Below are 20,196 nucleotides of genomic sequence, written 5' to 3' on the forward strand. Positions count from 1 at the left end.
CCTTTCTTCATGTGCCTGGTGTGTTTGAAATGTTGGTCGTGCATAAATGTGTTTACATGGTGGAAAACAAACACGACTCAAAGAGCTTGGCCCAGTTACAGATCAGAGGTTATTACAGAGACACAGACCAGAATTCAGGTGAGAGGTTAAATTTTAAAGATGGCGTCTTCATGCTTTCTGTTTGGTATGTGGCTCAGTGCAGCTTAACCCTTCCTCTATGACAGCAGCTTGCGGCTCTTCTGACACGTCTGAGGTCTCGATGACCTAAATAAGCAAACATGACAGTAAAAATTTTTTTTGTTACATTCTCATTTCTAAACATATGCTACCTGTAAACTGAATTTGAAACATTTAAATTAGTGTGTCAAGCTGGCTCCTCATTCTCGTGCCTTACCTCTGTGGTGGCAGTTAAACAATAACAAACGTACGCGTCTGTTCCTGAGTCGTCCTTCACTCCACTTGAGTTTGAACTACTCCTCCTCGCATCTTAAAGGCCTGATAGGATCTCATTATCCTAAAGCAGCTCTTCGCTCTCACACTCCAGGCTTAATTATAGGTTCATAGTTTGTAAACATATGTTACAAGTGGCCATGGCTGTGCAGAGATGTTTGAAGGGGCTGGTGCTCAAAGTTAAACAGGGACACACAGAACCAAGCTGAAGAACAACAACCCAGAATCACATCATACTATATCACTGTCTTCAGGTGGGGGACAATGCAAAGCAAACGTAGCCTATGTTTGGGTACAATGTTGCTGCTGATAGTGCTGGAGGGCAGGCCTGTGTCGATCTAGTCATGATGTAGACATTAAAAAGTCCACAGGAGAGATGGTAGCTGATTAAACAGGTGTTAGGAGATAATGAAATGCAAAGATTGGTGACAGCGCTTGGAACCGTGATCCAGAATTCTTCCCTTATTATTTATTCGTAGTGCGATAATAATAAAGTAATAAGAATTAAAAAATAAAATAAAATCATAAATATAAAAATGTATTTATTGACAAAATAATGTATTTATGATGACGATTTGTTTGACTATCCACTCTGTGCAGGCAGAAGGCTTATTAAATGTTTAAACTGTAGAGATATAATAATTCTGCTGCTGTAAAATCAGCATTTTGAGATATTTGGGGCATTGGTTAATCGTAATCATGTGACTGGAGCAAGCCAGATCCTTTTATTTAGCAAAAATGTGATTACTAGTTAAATGTTATTGTTGAAGGGCACAGGCAGGAGTCCACATGCACACACAAATTTAAAAAATAAAGTAAAAAAGGGAAAGGGGCTGGTGCTAAAGCCCCCTGAATGTGCCTGCAAGTGACTCTAGCTTGCAACTAAAGGGGAAGTCCACACAAGGAAGATATGCATTAACTGTTTTATTGACAAGCGGTGGAAAGGATCAGTGAATCAGTGGTAGCAGAAAAGTCTGAAGTCCATCAGGCAGGAAGCGAGAAAAACCAGGTCAGCTCAGATACAAACACATTGATAGAATTAAATTGCTCCACCCACAAGTCACATAACCCAACAAAACAGACTGTGAGGCTGTCACAAGTAGAATGGGAGGCAGAGCCTTCAGCTGTCAGACCTCTCACTGGTGGAACCAGCTCCCAGTTTGGGTCCAGCAGACCATTACTTGATATATTGATTGATTGATTGATTGATTGATTATACTTTATTCATCCCGAGGGAAATTGGGTTAAGGCTGCCAGCCGTGCCAGCGCCGTCTTACCCATCCGACCACACATACATTACACAAACATCACATGGGGAAGACAGGTCAGAGGGGTATAACATGGAAAAGCACAACATGAGGAAAGATAAGGAGAAAAAAATAACTCCCCCCAGACTGAGCTCCAACAGGGAGATCAGTTTGAGAACAGAAAAAAAAACACCTCTGCACATAGCACATGAAAAAACTCTTAATACACCAAAGAAACACATGACAAGCAACAGGGGTGGGTAAAGGGTGAGAGACAGCCAATGTAGACAGTACATCCGGGCTCCATGATCCACCGTCAGCATCGGAAGGGAATAAGCGTCGAAGGCGTTTGGAGGGGGAGGAGGGATGAGTGTATATCTGCATGTGTATATGTCTGTGTGCGTGTGTGTGTGTGTGTGTGTGTGTGTGTATGTGTCCAGAGTTCAGCTCAGACAGTGTCCTTCGCCCTGCCAGGCTAAGTAAACAGTCTTCCAGCCAACCCAGGTGGCCTTGCATAGAATGGGAAGAACAGTCTAAACACAGTCGTTATCAGGGTGTTGTTGTTCAGCTCCAGCCTTGAGCCCACAGCTGGCGCCGAAGGGGTCTCCGCATAAAATGATGATGATTTTTACTTTAGTGCGAACAACTCATAAGAATTTCAAAGCTGTTCTAACAGTCCAACACTGGTCTCTCAATCTCCCGTTGGAGAGCCGTGAGCTTTCTATGATGTTATCCAAACTTATGTTCCGTGATGTTGTCATTCTTGTGGTCAAAGAGCAGGTTCTGAGAACTCACGACCGCAGTGCACTTCCCAAGATGTGATCAATTTGTGCCCAGAGGTGTTATTCCGAGCGAGCCCCTCCAGATGTAATCAGTTTGCACTCAGAGGTCTTGTTCTGAGTATTCACGGCAGCCGTGCGGTTCTCCAAGATCTCATCCGTGCTGCGCTCAATGACCCATTTCGAGAAACTCACGCCTCGTCCCATCGTTTCAATCCCAGCCGGCAGCCTTGTGGGGGTTTGAACAGCCGGTTCCGCTTCCTTAATTCTTCGATAAGCCAGGGCCAAGCCAGCTCCGATCAGCAAGAACCCTGTTATCATGGTTCCGAATAGGTAGATATCTTCAGCACTCAGGCTCACCCGAGCCCAGACTTCTCGTTGAGAAGGGGGTGTCAATTGCATTCAGAGACCAGTTGATCAAATCCATAATTCCTCTTTTAGGTTTTAGAGAACAGACTGTGAGAGAGTGTTCCAGGGAAAAGTAATACAAAAAACACGAGACTAGACAAGGACACAAGAGGCTAAGCAGGGAAGCTAAGGGAGAGGAGAGGAGGAGGAAAAAAAGTGCGACCGCCTTCGCCAAGAGCAAGAGAGAAGATATTGTCGTGCTTTTTACAACTACATGAATGTACTATTGCTGTGTGATTTATTACTATTACTGAAGGCTACTCGCCACCGAGCTAACATTGTTAGCTGGCATTAGTTAGTTCATAGACCACAGACTTTTAGACTTGATGGATAGCATTAACAACCTCAGAGGGCCCGGTGGCGCCAGTGTCCGGCAGCCTTGCCTCTGTCAGTGTGCGCCAGGGAAGCTGTGGCTACATGTAGCTTGCCATCACCAGTGTGTGAATGTGTGTGTGAATGGGTGGATGACTGAATGTAGTGTAAAGCGCTTTGGGGTCCATAGGTACTAAGTAAAGCGCTGTACAAATACAGGCCATTTACCATTTAACAACCTGCTAGCTGCAAATAATCATGTGCAGTTCTGAAAGCATTACCAACTCGATTTTTAAATCTTAATATAAAGTGAGTAACAGTAGGGTGGACATTAGGTAAGGCTGCACTTTTTGCAGTGATCTTGTATTTAAAACTATTTCTGTACCTGTAATATGTTTCTTTCTGTCTGATTTCAGAACTGCACATGATTATTTGCAGCTAGCAGGTTGTGATGCAGCCTTCAGTAATAGTAATAAATCACAGCAATAGTACATTGAAGATACTGAAGTGGCAAATAACCCAGGTAGCTACCACAACTAAAACAAGGAAGTTGCAATAGGTTAACGTTAGCTGTTTAAAAAGAACTTACTTCCAGATGTTTCTTTAGGTTGGAGCTGGAGTCTTTTGTCTCTGAGAGCAGCTTGGTTGCTGGCAAACAGAGTTTGCATTGCAGTCAGATTTCTGGTCAGAGCCTCTTATTGCGTGTTTTGTTTGGATTTCCGGCAATGGTGGAATTACCAAAATTAGAGAGGGGATAGCCTAACATATGAAACAGGAAAAGACCGCCGTGTAATCCATTTATTTCAACAAAGTAACTATATTCTAATTATCACCTATTTAAGCGGTAACTGTAACGGAATACAGTTACTCATATTTTGTATTTTAAATACGTAACGCCGATACATGTATTCCGTTACTCCCCAACACTGTCTATAACAGTGGGGTCAAACATAAGGTGCAGGGTTCACAATCAGTCCAACTAAGACTTCAATCCAAACAACTTCCTGTGAAAAGGGAGTTCTTCCTCCCTGCTGTCAAGTGCGGGATTTTCTTTCTAGTATTTAAAAAACAGTTTTATTTTCCTATTTCTGTCTTCAGAGCTGCTGAGTGTGCCACAGTCATCAGTCATCAGTTTATAAGCAGGAAGTCGTACATGGATGATATGCAATTAGTGCAGAGATGTTGCCACAGTGAGGCTAAAATCTGACACCTGATAAACTTCTTGTGAGTTTGCTGATGAGCTGATACAGCCACCAGAGGAAACCTTGATAAAATAAAATTCACTTGTGCAGCACGCAGGGAGTCAGTGCTGTTTTATTTTTAGTATTTCCGTCAACTCGCCCCGCCGGCACCGTGTTCTGCAGGCTGCGGCTCGTCGCTTTTACTGTCAACAGTGAGACTGAAGGGTGGGTTCCTCCAAACAATGACAGCTGTGTTTGTGGTCCCTGTGGGCGTGTGAACCTCAGACAGATGGGAAAGAAGAAGTGAAGGGTTTGCTTATTTGTATGTTTAGATCTTGTGCTATATTCAAGATGAGTGTGCATCTGTGCCTGTTGGGATGGGTTACCTAAAACTTGGAACCAGGTTGTTTTTGAAGTATGTAAAAAGAAAAACTGAATTTGGATACTTTTTATACTTGTTTTTCTTCCTGTATTCATTCTGCTCCTCTCTTCAGTTGAAATGTGGTTGTTCACACACACACATTTGTGTGCAAGAAAGCCCATTTTATAAAAGATGAGGCCTGAAAAGTGAAGTTACTTTAACCTGCAGGGGGCGACTCCTCTGATTAGAGACAAGTTTCTGCTTTCGTAATCTGTAACCCCAGTAAACAGTTTCCTGGTGGGTTTACAACCTCAGTCATTAGCTTGAAGCCCTCCTTAGAGCAACCTGATGGTGGATTTGTAAAGTGTGGTCTAATTTGGTCATTAAAGAGCCCCTCTTTACCCGTGCAGGAGAAATCATGGCTAAACTGTCTGTTTCTGATCATCATGAAAGCATCTGGTTTCAAATAAGTTCCAGCACTTCACCTGTGGGTTGCTTGTTTTGACCCTGTGCCCTTGTCTTACTAATGTTACTCACAGTTTCACTTATAGATGACTGTATGAGCGGTGATGTCACATAGTGGTTAGTGAAGCTCCATCATAAAGACTCAATTTGAAAGTCTTCATCGTTTCCATCTTGATGTTTTAAAACACTAGAAATAGGTCGATCTAACTTCAACACCTAGGCCCATGTTCATGAGGCAGACACTCGTGAATCACCCGCCCTGAAGAATCCCTCCGTGCTGAAACAAACGGGGACCGTCATTTGTAAAAGTGGATATCAGGTTTTATAAAATAACACCTGAAACTAATGAAGGAGACACCAAACTCATGAAAGTACTAACTGAAGTCATAGATCAAAGAACAGGTAGAGTTGTCCATTTTTCAACCAGAAAAGTCGCCCTCTGCTGGACATTTGAAAGAAAAAAGGTTTAAGTCTTTACTTACAAAACCCGAATGCTACGTCCATCTTTTAAATACAGTCTGTGCGTGCAGCTTTCTAGCCTCCAGCAGGGGGCGACTCCTCTGGTAGCTAACAGAAAAAAACAGATCTATAGAAGAATAGTGGAAATTTTCCTGCTTGTTACATGTAGATTATTCAGTTCTTGTGAAACACAGCATGATTTACAGTTTTTGCGTAAATGCATGGGTATCTTGTGATTGCAACATCACTACCATAACACCCATAATCTGTTGCCATCACTGACATGATTCCCAGGGTGTAGTAACAGGGCTGTTGACTTACCTGACTATGAGCTGTAGTCTGCTTTGTGTTTAACAAACATGTTAAACAGGCTCAGCTCATCATAACTGCGAGCAGCTCAGCCCGCTGCTTAATTAAATGTGCTTCCAGGAAGTCACTTCATCGGCTTTTCAGCTCATTTTAATGTTTCTTTGTATATGTTTATTTTTATTTTGGAACCGGCCACAGTTTCCTTTTCCTAATTGTGCTAAGAGGAACTAAAGCGCGCGCGTGTGTGTGTGTGTGTGTTTGTGGCTTAAAGAGAGCGTTTCCAGAATATGACGGCAGGCGCGCAGGTGGGCGGTGTTTGGAGGCTGCAGCAGCCAATGGGAGGCCTATGTGTCGCTGTCAAACACAGCTGATCGATGAGTCAGGGGAGAACAGCCCAAAAGGTCCCACTTGTTGCTGAGCAGGAGCAGCGATCGTCAGCTGGTCGCGGAGGTCTGATCGACCCTCGGTTCGCGCCCTGAAACCGGTGAGGAAGCACACCAGGAGTCCTCGACAGCCCTGCAGCCGCTCCGGTGCACGATCACCCCGCCGTGCCTCGCTCTCAGCCCTCAGGTGAGCTTTTTTTTTCTTTTTTTTTTAAAGATGTTATTTCTGACATTTTCACTCTCTTCCATCGCTCCATTCACACCGAGGAGGTGTCGGGCTTTGCGCTTACCTGCCCGGTGACGGCGGGATAACGCAGGTGTAAAGACGAAAAGCGAGGACTCCCCACTGTGATCTGGTGTGTGGGTGTTTTTCTGATGTCGTTCGATCCACACACAGCAAACGTCGGCGGTCACAGCAGATCGCGCAGGGGCGCTCGGTTTCTGTAATTGAATTATTGTTGCGGTGACAGAAGAGCAGCTCCTTCACAAACGACTGAAGGGCCTAAAAATAACAAGTCCGTCATGCTGATGATGATGCGGTGGAACGGGGGAGATTTTTACATAACAAACGGTGTTTGTGCGCAGAAATCTGTAATCCGACAGGAGCTGTGCAGCTTTTAAGGACAGGCTTTTAGTTTCAAGGCTTTCCAGGAGTCCTTGAAGCCTCTTCAAGGGTTAATTTGAATGGGTTTAAGCTGTCAGGGCTCTGCACTGTAAGAGTTTAGGTCTACAGCTGAAATATGGGTTTAAGCACTTTCCTGCTTTTCTCTGCCACATTTCATGAATATTGGAAATGATGCGAGCTTCAGATGCAGAAAAAAAAGCCTTTGAGTAATGAGGTTATCACCCTCAAGCGCACTTGTGATGTTACTGATGTACTGTATGGTTGTGAGGTGAGAAAAGTGCTCTTTGAGTCACGTTCATTAACACCAAGACCGTCAGATGTGGACTTGTGATGGGGGACGTACTTTTCAGTCAGTTTTATTTATATATTGCATTAATATTTGTTTTTATGTGAGAGTATTTATGCTAAGGTTTTTTTGCACCATGTCCGGCAGTAATGCCTTAATTCTTTATGCTTGCGTGAACGAGGAATCTTGACTCTTGAGGGACTGAGGAGGCAGGATGAAGGAAAACTAGTGTATGAGTTGTTCTGAGATATTTTCTGCTTTCCTCTGTTTTTATGCTGTTTGTTGAATGATAAAAGAAGAAATCTGAAGGCGTAGCTGGGCCGATTTCCACATTCTTCAACATTAATCAACTACTTTTAAAAAATCATAGCAAAATGAGAGAAATTATCTAGGAGTCAAAACATGTTAATTGTAAAAACCTGAAGGAAGGATCTGGACTGTGGTGGATGAGCTAATATGAAAGTTTCTGTCAGATCTGGCTGATTGAGCGGTTAAATGAATCTGTAATATCAGACCAAAGCGGTTTTACTGCCATAATATTAGTGCGTGGTTAATTTCTGGTGGATTTTATGACCTTTAGTATCTTACATCTGACTCACTGAACAGGAAACACTTTATGGATAAAATCATTTCCACAAACTGATCTGAGCCATCCTTCAAAGGGATGAGATTAGTGAAGTGAGATCATCAGGAAGGATCTCCAGTGTTTTGCGTGTGTGCATATACAGATCTCTTAATTTAGCTTTGAACTTTCACCACATTTTTGTCTCGATCTGCAGCTCCCTTAGCCGCGGCACACACGATTAGACCAGCTATAAAATATAGAGCGATACAACATACATGCAAAACACGACACACTGTAAAACCTGCATATGTATACATCCATTTATAAACATAATATAGAAACCAGGCAGCAATTCTGATGGTGCTTTTAAGCGCGAGGACGCATCCAAGGATCCATCTTCCGAAATGATCCTGCTTTCCATGTTTTTCTCTATTAATTTATGTCTCAGTTAAGTGAAGCACACACGATATTCCTGTTTCCCTCCTGCACTGAGATGTGTTCGTGTGTCTCAAATAACTATTGGTGCACACAGAAGCAGCAGCTGCAGGGTGGCATGCTTGCTGCATCCCTGCCATCGGTTCAGTAATGCAGCATCAGCACTTCCACAGAGTGCTGCTGTGCATTGTGTACACAGAGGCCAGGTTTCTGTTTCTTTGTTTGTTGCTTCATCACTGATGTTTTTTCTTTCTTTCTTTTTTTGTTGTTGTCTCAAAACATAAGTGAGGAATAATTTTCTGCCGCATGGTCAGCTGAAAAGACGTATTTTGGAGCCTGACCCCAAACACAGGTTTAATCACATGCTATCTTATGATATCTGAGATGGAGCTCACATGTTTACTCTAACTTGTGGTTAAAAACTGGAGTCAGTTCTTAATTAAAAGCGGTAATAATCATACCCTGACATTAAGTGTTATTTCCTCCATCTGCCTGCTCGTTTCTCACGTTCACAGCCGGAGCAAAAAGAGCAAAGTTCAGGTTTTCACAGGAGGACTCTTCTTCACGGCTACTCATCAACAAGGCTCTCAGATGTGGCTTAACACCACCTTCTACAAACTACTGTTGATAACTTCCATAACTCACGCTTTTGTTTTTCCCCTTATCTTTACTGTCTACGTCATGTTGTACAAGACCGCGAGGCTCCCTCAAGGTTGCAGTCCCCTTCTCACCTGTGCTCACGCCAGCTGCTTCCTCTGTTTGTGCCAAACAGCTCGATGTTGTGGCTGCAAACATGGAAAAAAAACATCAGGTCCTGTGTGCCAGAAAACATTTCCAAGAAAGAGCGAGCTAAACAAGAGCAAATGCTACTTTAGGTGATCTAATATGAGATAAAGAAGGTGTAATGTGTACACACAGGCGTGGCCACCCTGAGTTACGGTGAAATCATTTCACCTCAGTCATGAAGGGGAGGTGTAGGTGATGGTGGAGGGCAGTCCAAAACATGCTCCAGGAACTATTTTCTCTGTTCTGCGTTTATCTTATTCTCACTGTGCAGCTGCATTTTTGGTGCACCTGCAGTGTGGAGTCACCTGTAGCATCTGCCAGTCATATCACCAGTCCTCAGCACCCAGACTGCACCGGCGCAGCCTGAAGTCGGCAGGAAATCTGACATTTAAGCGTCTCCAGAACGATTCTGATCGAGTCTGCGTTGGTGCTTCACATCTTCAAACGCAAAGTTTGCCAAACCGAGCGAAGCCTGGCTGTCGTTTCAGGGCTTTATAGCGAGACAGGAAGGCCTGATGAGGCTGGTTTTATTTTATCACTCTGTTGTCACGGCAGCCTTGTTGCCTCCAGGCTTTTTCTAACTTCACAAACATTACAGCACAAGTTCTAATATCACACAGATCCACGATGACTAAGATGCAGACCTCCCACGCAGGTTGTGGTCACAGAAGATGGAGAAGGTGTGAATGTGTGTGTGTATTTCAGTGTGTTAATCTGTAGTGTGTGTGTGCATCTAAGCCTGGCTGGTATGCTGAAGCAGTGGGGCCTCCCCCGGCTGCTCCAGAGATGACTGGCATCTCTGTCGACATGAAAGCACCGAACACAAATGAAAGAGAGCAAAGTACACCTACACGCACCTTTTCACACATGCTGGCATTTGGGCTCAGGCTCCGGCAGAGGTCTGGTACCAGTTTATCTCAGGAAGTGTGTGCGTGCAATGTTAGTGATTTGGAGATAAAGGTTTGGTTGCTGTGGCGATTGCTTTCGGTTTCGGCGTGAAGAAAGTTTTGTATCGGCGCCGTCAGACGGCGGCGGTGGTCGATATGGCCACTGTTGAAACCGTAAACAGTGGGAGGTTGTAGTTTCAGAATGGATCACCTGAAAGGTTGAAGTCAGGCCGTGCTGTCTTGGTTAAAGGTTTGATGGGAAGATGGTGAAATAAAGTAGGGTGTGTGTCTCTTTTAGAGTAGCTCTGCATGATTCTGAGTCCAAAATAATCTTTATTTGAACTGTACTGAGCATCAGTGCAGATCCTCAGTTCCTCCTCTGACTGAAACAAGCAGTCAAACTTTCTTCTGATTGGCTGTACCTCACAAACAGAAGGTCTGAAAAGCTGGTGGGCGAATCTTCTTTTTATCTGATTATTTTTGCAGAAAACTTCTGCTCAGCCATCATCAGTAAAATCCATGTTTTACTGTTACTTTGCTGCATTTCCAGTAGAAGCAAATAAAAGTGTGTGACTGTTTGGCATTTTAACACAGAGCTGTGATATAACGTGTGGCTGACGCTGCTTTGTGACAAAGTGACAAACAGATGCTACACGATTATTCAGTTACTCCATTGACTCTCAAACATCCTTCAGAGGCTGGAGAAACTCCCCAGTACTTCAAAACATTAGACAAAGATCCCGGTGGGATATAATCTGGATAATAATCTTAAACATCTTCCTCGTTGTTGCTTCTCTGCATTTTAAAAGCAGCTTTCTGAGTTAAATGTGGCTGAAAATGGCAGGTTTTATGCTGCAGACAGAGGGGAGGACGTGGGGCTTTAAATCTGATGTTTTGTGTTTAAAAATCAGAGCGAGGTTCTTCGTCGCTGCAACTGCAGCTACTTGGTGAGCAGAGGGTGCGGTGGTGCTCAGCAGCTGACAGGTGTGGATGAAGACAACAGCTGGCTCGCTCTGTAGGTGTTCTCTGAAAAATAAAGCTGACAGGCTGGTTCACAGCTGACAAAAGCAGGGTGAAGGTGTTTGCATTCACAGCTGGGGTGTCACTTTATTCAGAAAGGTTTCAGTGGGGAGAAGGGGTGGGGGTGGGGGGACTTCTTCCTGCTGACCGTCCGTTACCCCCGTGTGTGTGTGTGTGTGTGTGTGTGTGTGTGTGTGTGTGTGTGTGTGTGTGTGTGTGTGTGTGTGTGTGTGTGTGTGTGTGGATGGCCGCTGCCATGTTTGTGTGTGCTTTCTCCTCCTCTGACTCTCTGTTGTGTCACCAGGAAGCCCGGTTTGATGTCGGCCTCAGTCCTCTCTCCATGGCCGTGTGGACCCGTCAGTCTGGTCTGTGGACTCTTCCTGCTGGCCTCCTCACCACTCCTCACTGCAGGTACGACCTCTGACCCCAACAGGGTCGCTTTTAAAACATGCAGCAATCTCCACTCAACCTTTTTGAAAGAATTCAAGCAAAAACTCTGAGCTGATGGCAGAGAAATGAGGCACACTTTGATTCAGTGTTGAATATTAGAGAACTAACAAAGTGCTCATTCATCTCATCGTGGTGGTTTTACATTTTGGACTGAAAGAAGAAGTAGGGAAAAAGATTGCCAGTGTCAGCTCTGCCACTTCCTCTTAACCCCTTTATGACAGAAATTGCTCTCAGATGGTCCAAAAGATACGAGGGGTGAAGAACCTAAACAGAAAGTGATTATTTCTGCCTGCTTCACACACATCCGAGTTTAGTTTTCACAACTATAATATGAGTAGTGTGCATGCAGGCCAGTTCACTTTGCCCATAAACGTTCATCTAAAGCAGTGGTGTCAAACATAAGGCCCAGGGACCAGAATTGGACATTGAAACATGTAATGACTTAACTTTTTTTCAGACTTTTTATTTATTTTTTTGCTTGTCCTACTGATAAACACCTCCCCCCAATATTCATACTACACCAAAGTAATGAAGTGATAGATCAACATTTAAATGACAGAAAATTCCCATTATTTTGATTTGAATTAACAAAACTTTCCACTTTATAATTAAAAGCAATGAGAAACCAGAACTTTTGCACATTTCTTATGCTGAGATAAATGTGCAGTTAAACCACTTTACCGTGACCGAAAGGGAATTTTTACTGCCCACTTAAGATCAAAGTGGGTATGTGTGTGGCCTTTGATGTAAAGTGAGTTTGACGTCCCTGGTCTAAAGCGTGCTGATTGGTCAGTTTGATGACGGTGCTGTGATGTCCCTGAAATTCACAGACGTGTAAATGTGTTGCCTCAATAAATTTGATTAAAAACATGGAAGAAGATGGGCCAGAGCTCCACCGAGCCCCATTTATTCTGGACTGTTTCAAAGCGCTCTATGAACCAGGGAGCCCTCACCCTGACACATCATAATGCAGCTTTGTCAGGCGCCTCCTGTGTTTCCCCTTCATGCAGAAGGCGTCACTGAGCGTCAGTTGTTCCAGCCGCAGCTCTATCGGTACCTGACAGGTCACAGTCCTGTTTTTGCAGGCATGTAAAGTCCTCATGGACGCTGGAAGGATGGTGGTGGGACAGCAGTGAGGAGGTTTTGTCTTCTCCCTTTCCCCACTTTTGACTCTCACTTCCACTCAGTGATCAGGTTTAGGCATGACAGACAACCTGGGAAAAGACTGGGCTTGGTTTAAAGCTTGTCTCTTCACAACAGGAACCCTGGTATTTGAGAAATGACGAGTTGGGAGTTGCCGATTACTCTCACTAATGTCGTAACGCCCTGTGTCTTTGCATTGCTTTGATTCCCACAATCCTTCTGCAACCAAAGAGCTCCAAACACAGACGCATGGTGACCCCGGCATGAGTTGGATAAGCGGTTAAATAAACTGATATGATCTTATTTTATTCAGCTCACCTTATGTGTACCAGCAGGAGTGAAACTGAAAACCACTTTTTAGTGAAAGTTTTGAAAAGATAACTTTATTTTGAAATTCAGATTTCCACCTGATCTTACCTGAAGAGAAATTTAACATGAGATTTATAAAAGCTACACAAACACTAAAAGATCAAAAAGTCACCCTTATTTAAAAAAAAAATTTTTTTCTTTTTTCACTGAAAAAGCCACATAAGCCACATAAAGCCTCTGCAGCAGTTTGGACTGAAACACACTTATATGACACCTTTACCATGACTGATTTTGAAACACTACATGAACTTTAGGCAGGATGTCTGCAGTTTCTCTTCAGGTCACTGTGTTCAGTCTGTTTTGGAGGTTTGAAACTAGCTGTCTGGTTCCTCCTGTCCTAATAAGAACTGTCTTTTCACGCTCTTTAGCTCGTATAGGAACCAGCTGTGTTTCGTAACGCTACAGTGCAACTTTGTGGCTCAGAATGCGTCTAAATATCTGTTTCTTTGATTCTAGAAGGCGAGTGAAATCCCTTGAAAGTGCCTGACTTTATTCATTCAGGTGTCATTTTGCACTCTCAGCTTCACACTTGCCCTACTCTTAGCACGTTAACGCTGAGGAGGTGGAGGAAACCATAATTCTGCAGACACATACGTTTTTAAGGTGAAAGATGAAGAAATAGAGGAAGTTAGGAACACAGCTGGGTTTCTGGTAAAGCTGCCTGCTGTGGGCGAGTAAATAAAGATCATTAAAAAAAAAAAACTGAACTAAATCTCAAATCTCCGTGGAACCTTTTAGCCACATATCAGCTCTTGTTTGCTGTAATAATATCCCCTCGCTGTGCTTTCATGTGGACACAGCTTGTGTTGCACTCTTCATCCATCACCCCTCACCCTGAAACCTCGCCTGCATGCTGATCTTCTTCGAGTGTGTTGGAATAACAACTTGCACTCCAGGCCGACTTATTGCCCTTTGGTTTCTTTTTAGTTTAGTTATTTAAAACCCAGACAAAGGATGCATGCAGGTCCTCTTTCATTATCCATAAATACAGTGAACCACACAAGTGTTTGCACAATGACACATTTAAGAAAAGTGCAAATACAAAGGGGGCAGATAAACCTGCAAAATCATTGGCTAGCATTGTGAAACCAAAGGACACTGTGGACATAACTCTAAAGCAATGCAAGCCTACAGGAGATATTTAAAAAAAAAAAAAAAAAAAACCCCTGAATATTTATGTAATGGAAAAAGAAAAAAAAAAACCTCCTCAATCCAAACGGAGCTAAATCTCTCTTAGTTTCAGCAGGTGGCAGCTGGTGGAGGGAAGGAGTGAGAAAAACACCTCCACAATGTTTATCCTGTTCTTTAAAGCCAAAAGCAAACAAACGCACATGGAGCAGTGCTGCAAAAATGGAGGAGGGCCGAGGGAGAACATAAACAATATCCAGCATCAGTGATGGATCCTGAACAAATGTCCATCCATCCACTTGTCCAGGTCTAGGTCCACAGGACCGTAGACTAACAATGGATGTCCAGAGCTTTCTCTCAGGACCCACCTCCTTCAGCTCTTCTGGAGCTGCACTGAGATGCTCCCAAGTGGCCATCTACTCTCAGCTGGATATGGCCAAATGTCTAACTTAGGAGGTGTTCAGGAGGTCTGGTGCTTGGAGAAACATGGCCTCTTCTCATCACTGTGTTTTGTTTTTCTGCAGGCAAAATGAACTGCACTCACCCTCTGGTGCCAGAATATGCAGGTTTTCGCTGCGATCCCTCCCCGTGCCAAGGCTTCCCTCACAAGACCACCATCCGCCTCTTCTGTGAATCAGGATACCAGATGAGGACCTCACTGTCCAGGTGCCGCAACGGAAAGTGGCACCCTCCCATATCTGCCTGCATCCCCATGAAAGGTGAGAGTTTGAAGGCCTCCAGTCAGAGTTATAGTGTGTCGTGTTTTTGTTTGCGCTCCAGCAAAGTGATCAGGGCGTGGTGTTGAGGTTTGCGTGTTTTGTTAAGTGCAAAGAGCAATGGTACATTAAACTCACACTCTTAGATGTGTTTAATCGAGCTGATAAGCCAGTTTCAGTTTCCATGCTTACGAGTTTTGCTCATGCAAATTGTCAGCAAGTTGTTAGTTTCAATTCTATTCGAACCATCCAATCACCTCTGAGGCTTCTGGAGTTACTCAGTTTAAAAGTCATATGATATTAAACTTTCCTTCTTTAATAATAAGATTTTCTTAGACAACTCTTAACATTTCCCAGCAGCAGCGAGCATCACAGTGTTGCTCAGAGATTATTACTTACGTTTATAATCTACCTGTGACTCATCTCCCCGTCAGCCCAGCCGGTCTAAAGCCTGGTTAGTCATTTTAGTCACAGCTCATTTCTTGTTTTAAGCATTCAGGAAGTGGATGGCGTGTGTACCAAATACTTGTCGACAGCATACAAATATGTGCTAATGCTAATTTCTGATATGAGAGGAAGGGGGCCTAAAAGTAATATGAAGCTTCAAGCTTCATCTCATCATCTTCATCTAATTTCCATCTCATCATTAATACCAATGAGTATCAGCCACTGTTACGTTTTTTCTTTTAACTTACAGCCAGTGGCGTTATGGCACTATTGAAAATAATTAAGGAAACAAATTGTACTTGCGTGGCTTTTTAAAGTGTGCAGTACTCAAAGAGCTTGAGTCACATGAAATTAATACAGCATACCACGCGTTCAGCAAATTATGAACTCAAATTTCCCAGATTTTACAATATTTAAAACAGATATCCGAGATCACGTGCCCCATACACCGCACAGTTTCACAAACACTGGTTTCATGAGGAACTGGATAACAACCCTGGACACAAGCACTGACTGGGACTCAGTAACTACTCCAGGAGTTAAAGCTAAACCAGCGCTCTTGGTCAATGAAACACTGACAGCAGCATCACACGTCCGCAAGACTCAAAGTCTCAGCAGAATAAAAGAAAACTATGATCACAACACACTAAATTAAGCTTTTGAAGTTAAGCATTAACAATCTAGTGAGACTGTGAATGTGCCACTGCAGATGTATCCCTTAAAGATAATTAAATAACACACTTGTGGATGACTGTGCTTCTCGGTGTTCAGGAATAGGTAGTTATAACTAGACTAATACAAATGTATTAAATTCAACATCTTTTTTTAAACTAATGTTATAATGGAAAGCTCATAAAATGAAACCAATGAGCATAGATTTCTTAGAAAATGTACAGTATTTACATTGTGTGTTAAGAGACAGAGATCTCAGTTTTGGCCACATGTTGGTGCCCCATACACTGCACACTTACCAAAACACCCATTTCATTAACTTCTGAAACAACAACAAGGGGGAAAAAAACGAGTCTCTGTCGTAGTTTTCTGTTAATGTGTAAACTCTCATAATGTTTGTGGCTACATTATTGCTGGAAACCACATTATTCATTCACAAGAATCAACACCCACCAGCAGTGCCACTGAACTGTTGTACTCTTAGTCTCACAATGCCGCCAGTGCTGCAGTGTGACCCGATATATTTACTCTTAGATTTTGCTGAAGTACACTTTTATTGTGCTTGTATTGAAACTTTAAAGCTCTACTTCCTTTTTTATATATTATTTCTCACAGATTTATCAGTGCTATATAATTATAAAACTATCCAGCAGTGTACAAGTAATGAAAAAACCTCTTCAGCTGTAGCATTTCAACGATGTGTGATTCTGCGCAATGACTGTTTTTATTTAAGTACTTTTAACTATATTTTGATGCTCAGAATCTTAACTTTACCTCAGTAAAGAGTCTGAATACACATTTCAATGCTTTGCTGAATAGCTATGCAAAACAAAAGGACTTTTAGTTTTGTTTTTTGTGCACAGGGCTGCACATGAACCTGAAAATCATCCCCAATGTTTTCTACACTGACACAAAATGTAGATAATTCAGTACTGATGTAAGTTAAATGCATCAATTACGCAGAAACAGCAGACGCAGCAGCTTTATCGTCTTTATCTTATGACCTACTTAACAGGTGAACACAGACACACTCTACAGAGGAAGTAGCAGCTTTACTTTCCTCAGACCAGTTCCAACTTCCTCTGTCGCCATTCAGTCGAATGTGCTGCAACAGGAAGTCAGAGTGCAGAAAGAGGAAGCGGGCAAAGCCACCATAATAACCATTAAACATTTCCTCTCTGACGCTGTCAGTCTCATGGAAAGCTGCTGCCGTGTTGTCACGGGCACAAACAAACCACACAGCTTGAAAATCTCTCCTCTCGCAAAGATCTTGAGATAGATAATTAATTTCTGCTCAGAGCTTCTACTCAGAACACACAACCTTTCCCACGGTTATGCATTTAGGTTCAGTTTACCTGTCTTATTGTGATGACAAAAACACCAAATGCACATATGGCATTCAGGCACAATTTTGGAAATAATCAGATCCCCTCAAAGAACCTGGATTTTAGTTTTGGAGCACTGTTCAGCTGAAAACAGATCCTGTTAAGTTCAAACCTGCTGCAGAATGTTCTGGTGGCTCTGCTGCATATGCATGGTCTCATGCATAAATGAGACCACGCATGAATCAGTGGCCAAAAATATTCAGTGTGCACACGCACAAAGTCAGGAAAAGGCAACAAAATGTGAAGGTTTTGGTATTTTCAGCATCTGTAATGTCTGTCTTTTTCTTCCTCAGGAAATCCTATCCCAAAACCCGACGACTCAATGCCCAGCATGGCCACGACTGCGGTGGGTGTGTCTATCTTCCTGCTCACCACCACCGCCTGCCTGGTCCTCAAGTCCCGGCTCTACCCCTGTCAATCACAAAGGTAAGGAGAAACGTCTATTGACTTTTTATCCATGTATTTGTTTCTGAGCACCTATTTTTACAGGTGTGACATCTTATGTGTATTTATATGCACATTATATCTTATTCTACCTTTACAGTACAGTACCTTTACCTTTTTTTGACTTTTGTTGCCATGATGCCAGGTCTCTCTTGGAAATGAGATTTTTAATCTCAATTCGATTTTTTTTACCTGGATAAATAAAGGACTAATAAAATAATAAAAATACAGTAATAAATAAACTAATAGCTATACAGGACAGACACCACTTCAAACACTCTGAGTGTTATCAGGCTATCAAAGCTGTTGCCACATGGTCTTATTATTATAATAAATAACTTCTAAATTAGGTCAACTCGACCTCCTAGTAAGGCCAGAGGGTTCGTAGTATCCATTCTGGTTACTGATAAACACCGGTGGACACTGAAATGCGTGTTAGCATCATGTGCTGCCTTGTCTGAGTGTGAGGAGCTGGAAACACCGGCTGAACTTCAGTTACTTTATATTCAGTGCTGTAGTTTCAGGTCAGAGGTCAGGAGCGCTTCAGTTGTCATCTGAGCATTAACCTCTTACTTTTCCTTCCTCCCTCCAGCCGTCGCTCCTCAGACCAGCTGGACCTGATGGTGGACGGGCTTCCAGTTTCCCTTCCCTCCTATGAGGAGGCGGTGTACGGCAGTTGGGGGCAGCGCATCCCTGCCTGCTCAGCCCCAGGGCCCACGCAGCTCCTCCTGGCTCAGGAGGCTCCGGGCTGTCAGCAGTCTTCCCCGAGCAGCCAGTCAGACGGCAGCCACTGCCTGCTCCTATCGGGCCAAAGCCCCGACAACCCTCCACCGCCTTACGAAGAGGTCCAGTCGCCACATGCCAGAGACAGGATGAATGACGGGGACGTCCTGCAGCTCCGCGTTGCACTTTCAGACGATAAGGACACATGATGACAGACGGAGATACTCACATGTGACTGAAGTAGTTTATGATTGTGACAGGTGCAGTGTTCACTCTGCAGATAACGGCTCAAAAAACATAAAAACAGGGACTCACGGCAGACTCCTGTACTGCCCGCACTTTTCCTGGTTGGCTCACCAGCATCAGGACCTATCACATGGTATTTTAGACGATAAGCTCTGATTGGCCAGTTGTTGGGTCAAAAAAGACCCGACTGAAGAGGACTGAAGTGCATTTATAGCTGAAACATTGATTGTATAGCGTGTTGTGTGAATGTATGTGACACAGGGAGGGGGTGTGTTGTGCGGTATCATCGCTGTCTTGTGAAATCCTGAGAGTGTGAAAACAGGAAGGCTTTTACCAGACAGCGGTGACATGAAGGTGTGTGTGTGTGTTTTCAGTGTGTTTCTGGAGACGTCGTCTACCTTTTCCCCTCAGTGACGGGGCTCATCAAGGCTTCGTTTGTGAAGTCAGTGGCGTGTTGTTTCTTTTCACTTCTGCATTTGTGTCTGAGACTTTTGCACAGTGTTTCTATTAAAGTCCAAACGGGTCGAGGTGCACGGGCTGCTGATTTAAAAGCACACACACTCGGGTCGTGGATGGTGATTTTGTTTTTTGTTTTTTTAATAAAATGTTAATTTCATGTACAGCAAAGTGCTTGGAAACCAAATGTTCTCTTAAAGTGTTTCTGCTGTGTTCATTCAATGCTGATGGAGGAAAAATATTTAATATTTAATCGCTTTCAATCTACAGTTAAGAGTCGATTGATTTACTAAATGAAATCAATAAATTTAGTAAATCATTGGAGATTTATGTAGGCACTTTTTAAAAAAAGAATCAATAAAAAAAAAAAAAAAAAAAAAAGATTTTAGGTGCAAATCTCTGAGATGACCCGAATGCCTTTGAGGATCATCTTCATGTCCTTACTGGGTTCCTCGAGTGACTGACGCCTTCAGACCTTGAATGTATTTAATGTTTTTGTTTTGTGCAGACAGATCTGAACTAAGATATATAAATATATGTGTATATAAATTGTAATATTTACAAAATGATTATTTCTATATTGTGTTATTGCACAGAATTATATGATTAATAAATGTTGAGGTGTTTCTTTATTTGGACGTCTCCGTCTCATTTGTTGTTGTTGCTGTAGTAAACACAGCTGATATTTTGTGCAGCATTTGTGTTTAGCTGCTAGTTTTTACATAAATCTGAAAGTTTTCACACAAGTGTTTGAGATGCTCTGCTAAAAACAGCAGGAACTCTTTAAGAGGTTGCAGGGTTTTAAATTCCTGTTGGTGAACCTTTTTTTTTCTTTCTCGCTGAACAGTTTTTCCTGGCTGGATGAACCTTTTACCCCTACATGCTGCAGGTTAGTCCACAACAACAGCTGTCAGCAGTAAAGTTAATGATTGTGTTCCCAGAAAGTGACTGAGAAACAGTGTAACTCAAGCACGGTGAAGAAACAGCACTGCGAGTTGTACTGTTTGAAGTTGTGAAAAGAAAAATGACACAAAATCTGGTCTTTCCCTTTTAGGAGAC

General features: G+C 42.9%; 2 protein-coding genes across 2 annotated transcripts in view; both read left to right on the forward strand.

Moving 5' to 3' along the window:
- LOC135933758 (uncharacterized) overlaps positions 1–20,196 on the forward strand; it is a 375,148-nt gene that overhangs the window by 52,553 nt on the left and 302,399 nt on the right. The gene's annotated exons all lie outside the window — the stretch shown is intronic.
- On the forward strand, positions 57–19,277 carry zgc:152863 (uncharacterized protein LOC562658 homolog). The gene is made up of 6 exons (XM_063493658.2): positions 57–138; positions 6,394–6,541; positions 11,263–11,369; positions 14,573–14,767; positions 17,562–17,694; positions 18,305–19,277. Exons 1-6 carry the CDS (start codon positions 57–59, stop codon positions 18,642–18,644), a joined length of 1,005 nt encoding a protein of 334 aa, XP_063349728.2. The 3' UTR covers positions 18,645–19,277.

Source organism: Pelmatolapia mariae, linkage group LG14 (genome assembly GCF_036321145.2).
Source record: "Pelmatolapia mariae isolate MD_Pm_ZW linkage group LG14, Pm_UMD_F_2, whole genome shotgun sequence".
NCBI lineage: Eukaryota > Metazoa > Chordata > Actinopteri > Cichliformes > Cichlidae > Pelmatolapia > Pelmatolapia mariae.

Bases quoted from the DNA above. Each gene is read 5' to 3' on its own strand.
- zgc:152863 (XM_063493658.2), top strand. From the start codon at position 57: ATGGTGGAAAACAAACACGACTCAAAGAGCTTGGCCCAGTTACAGATC. The intron at 6,542-11,262 runs GTGAGCTTTTTT...TTGTGTCACCAG, and splicing joins GCCTCGCTCTCAGCCCTCAG to GAAGCCCGGTTTGATGTCGG. The intron at 14,768-17,561 runs GTGAGAGTTTGA...TTTCTTCCTCAG, and splicing joins TGCCTGCATCCCCATGAAAG to GAAATCCTATCCCAAAACCC.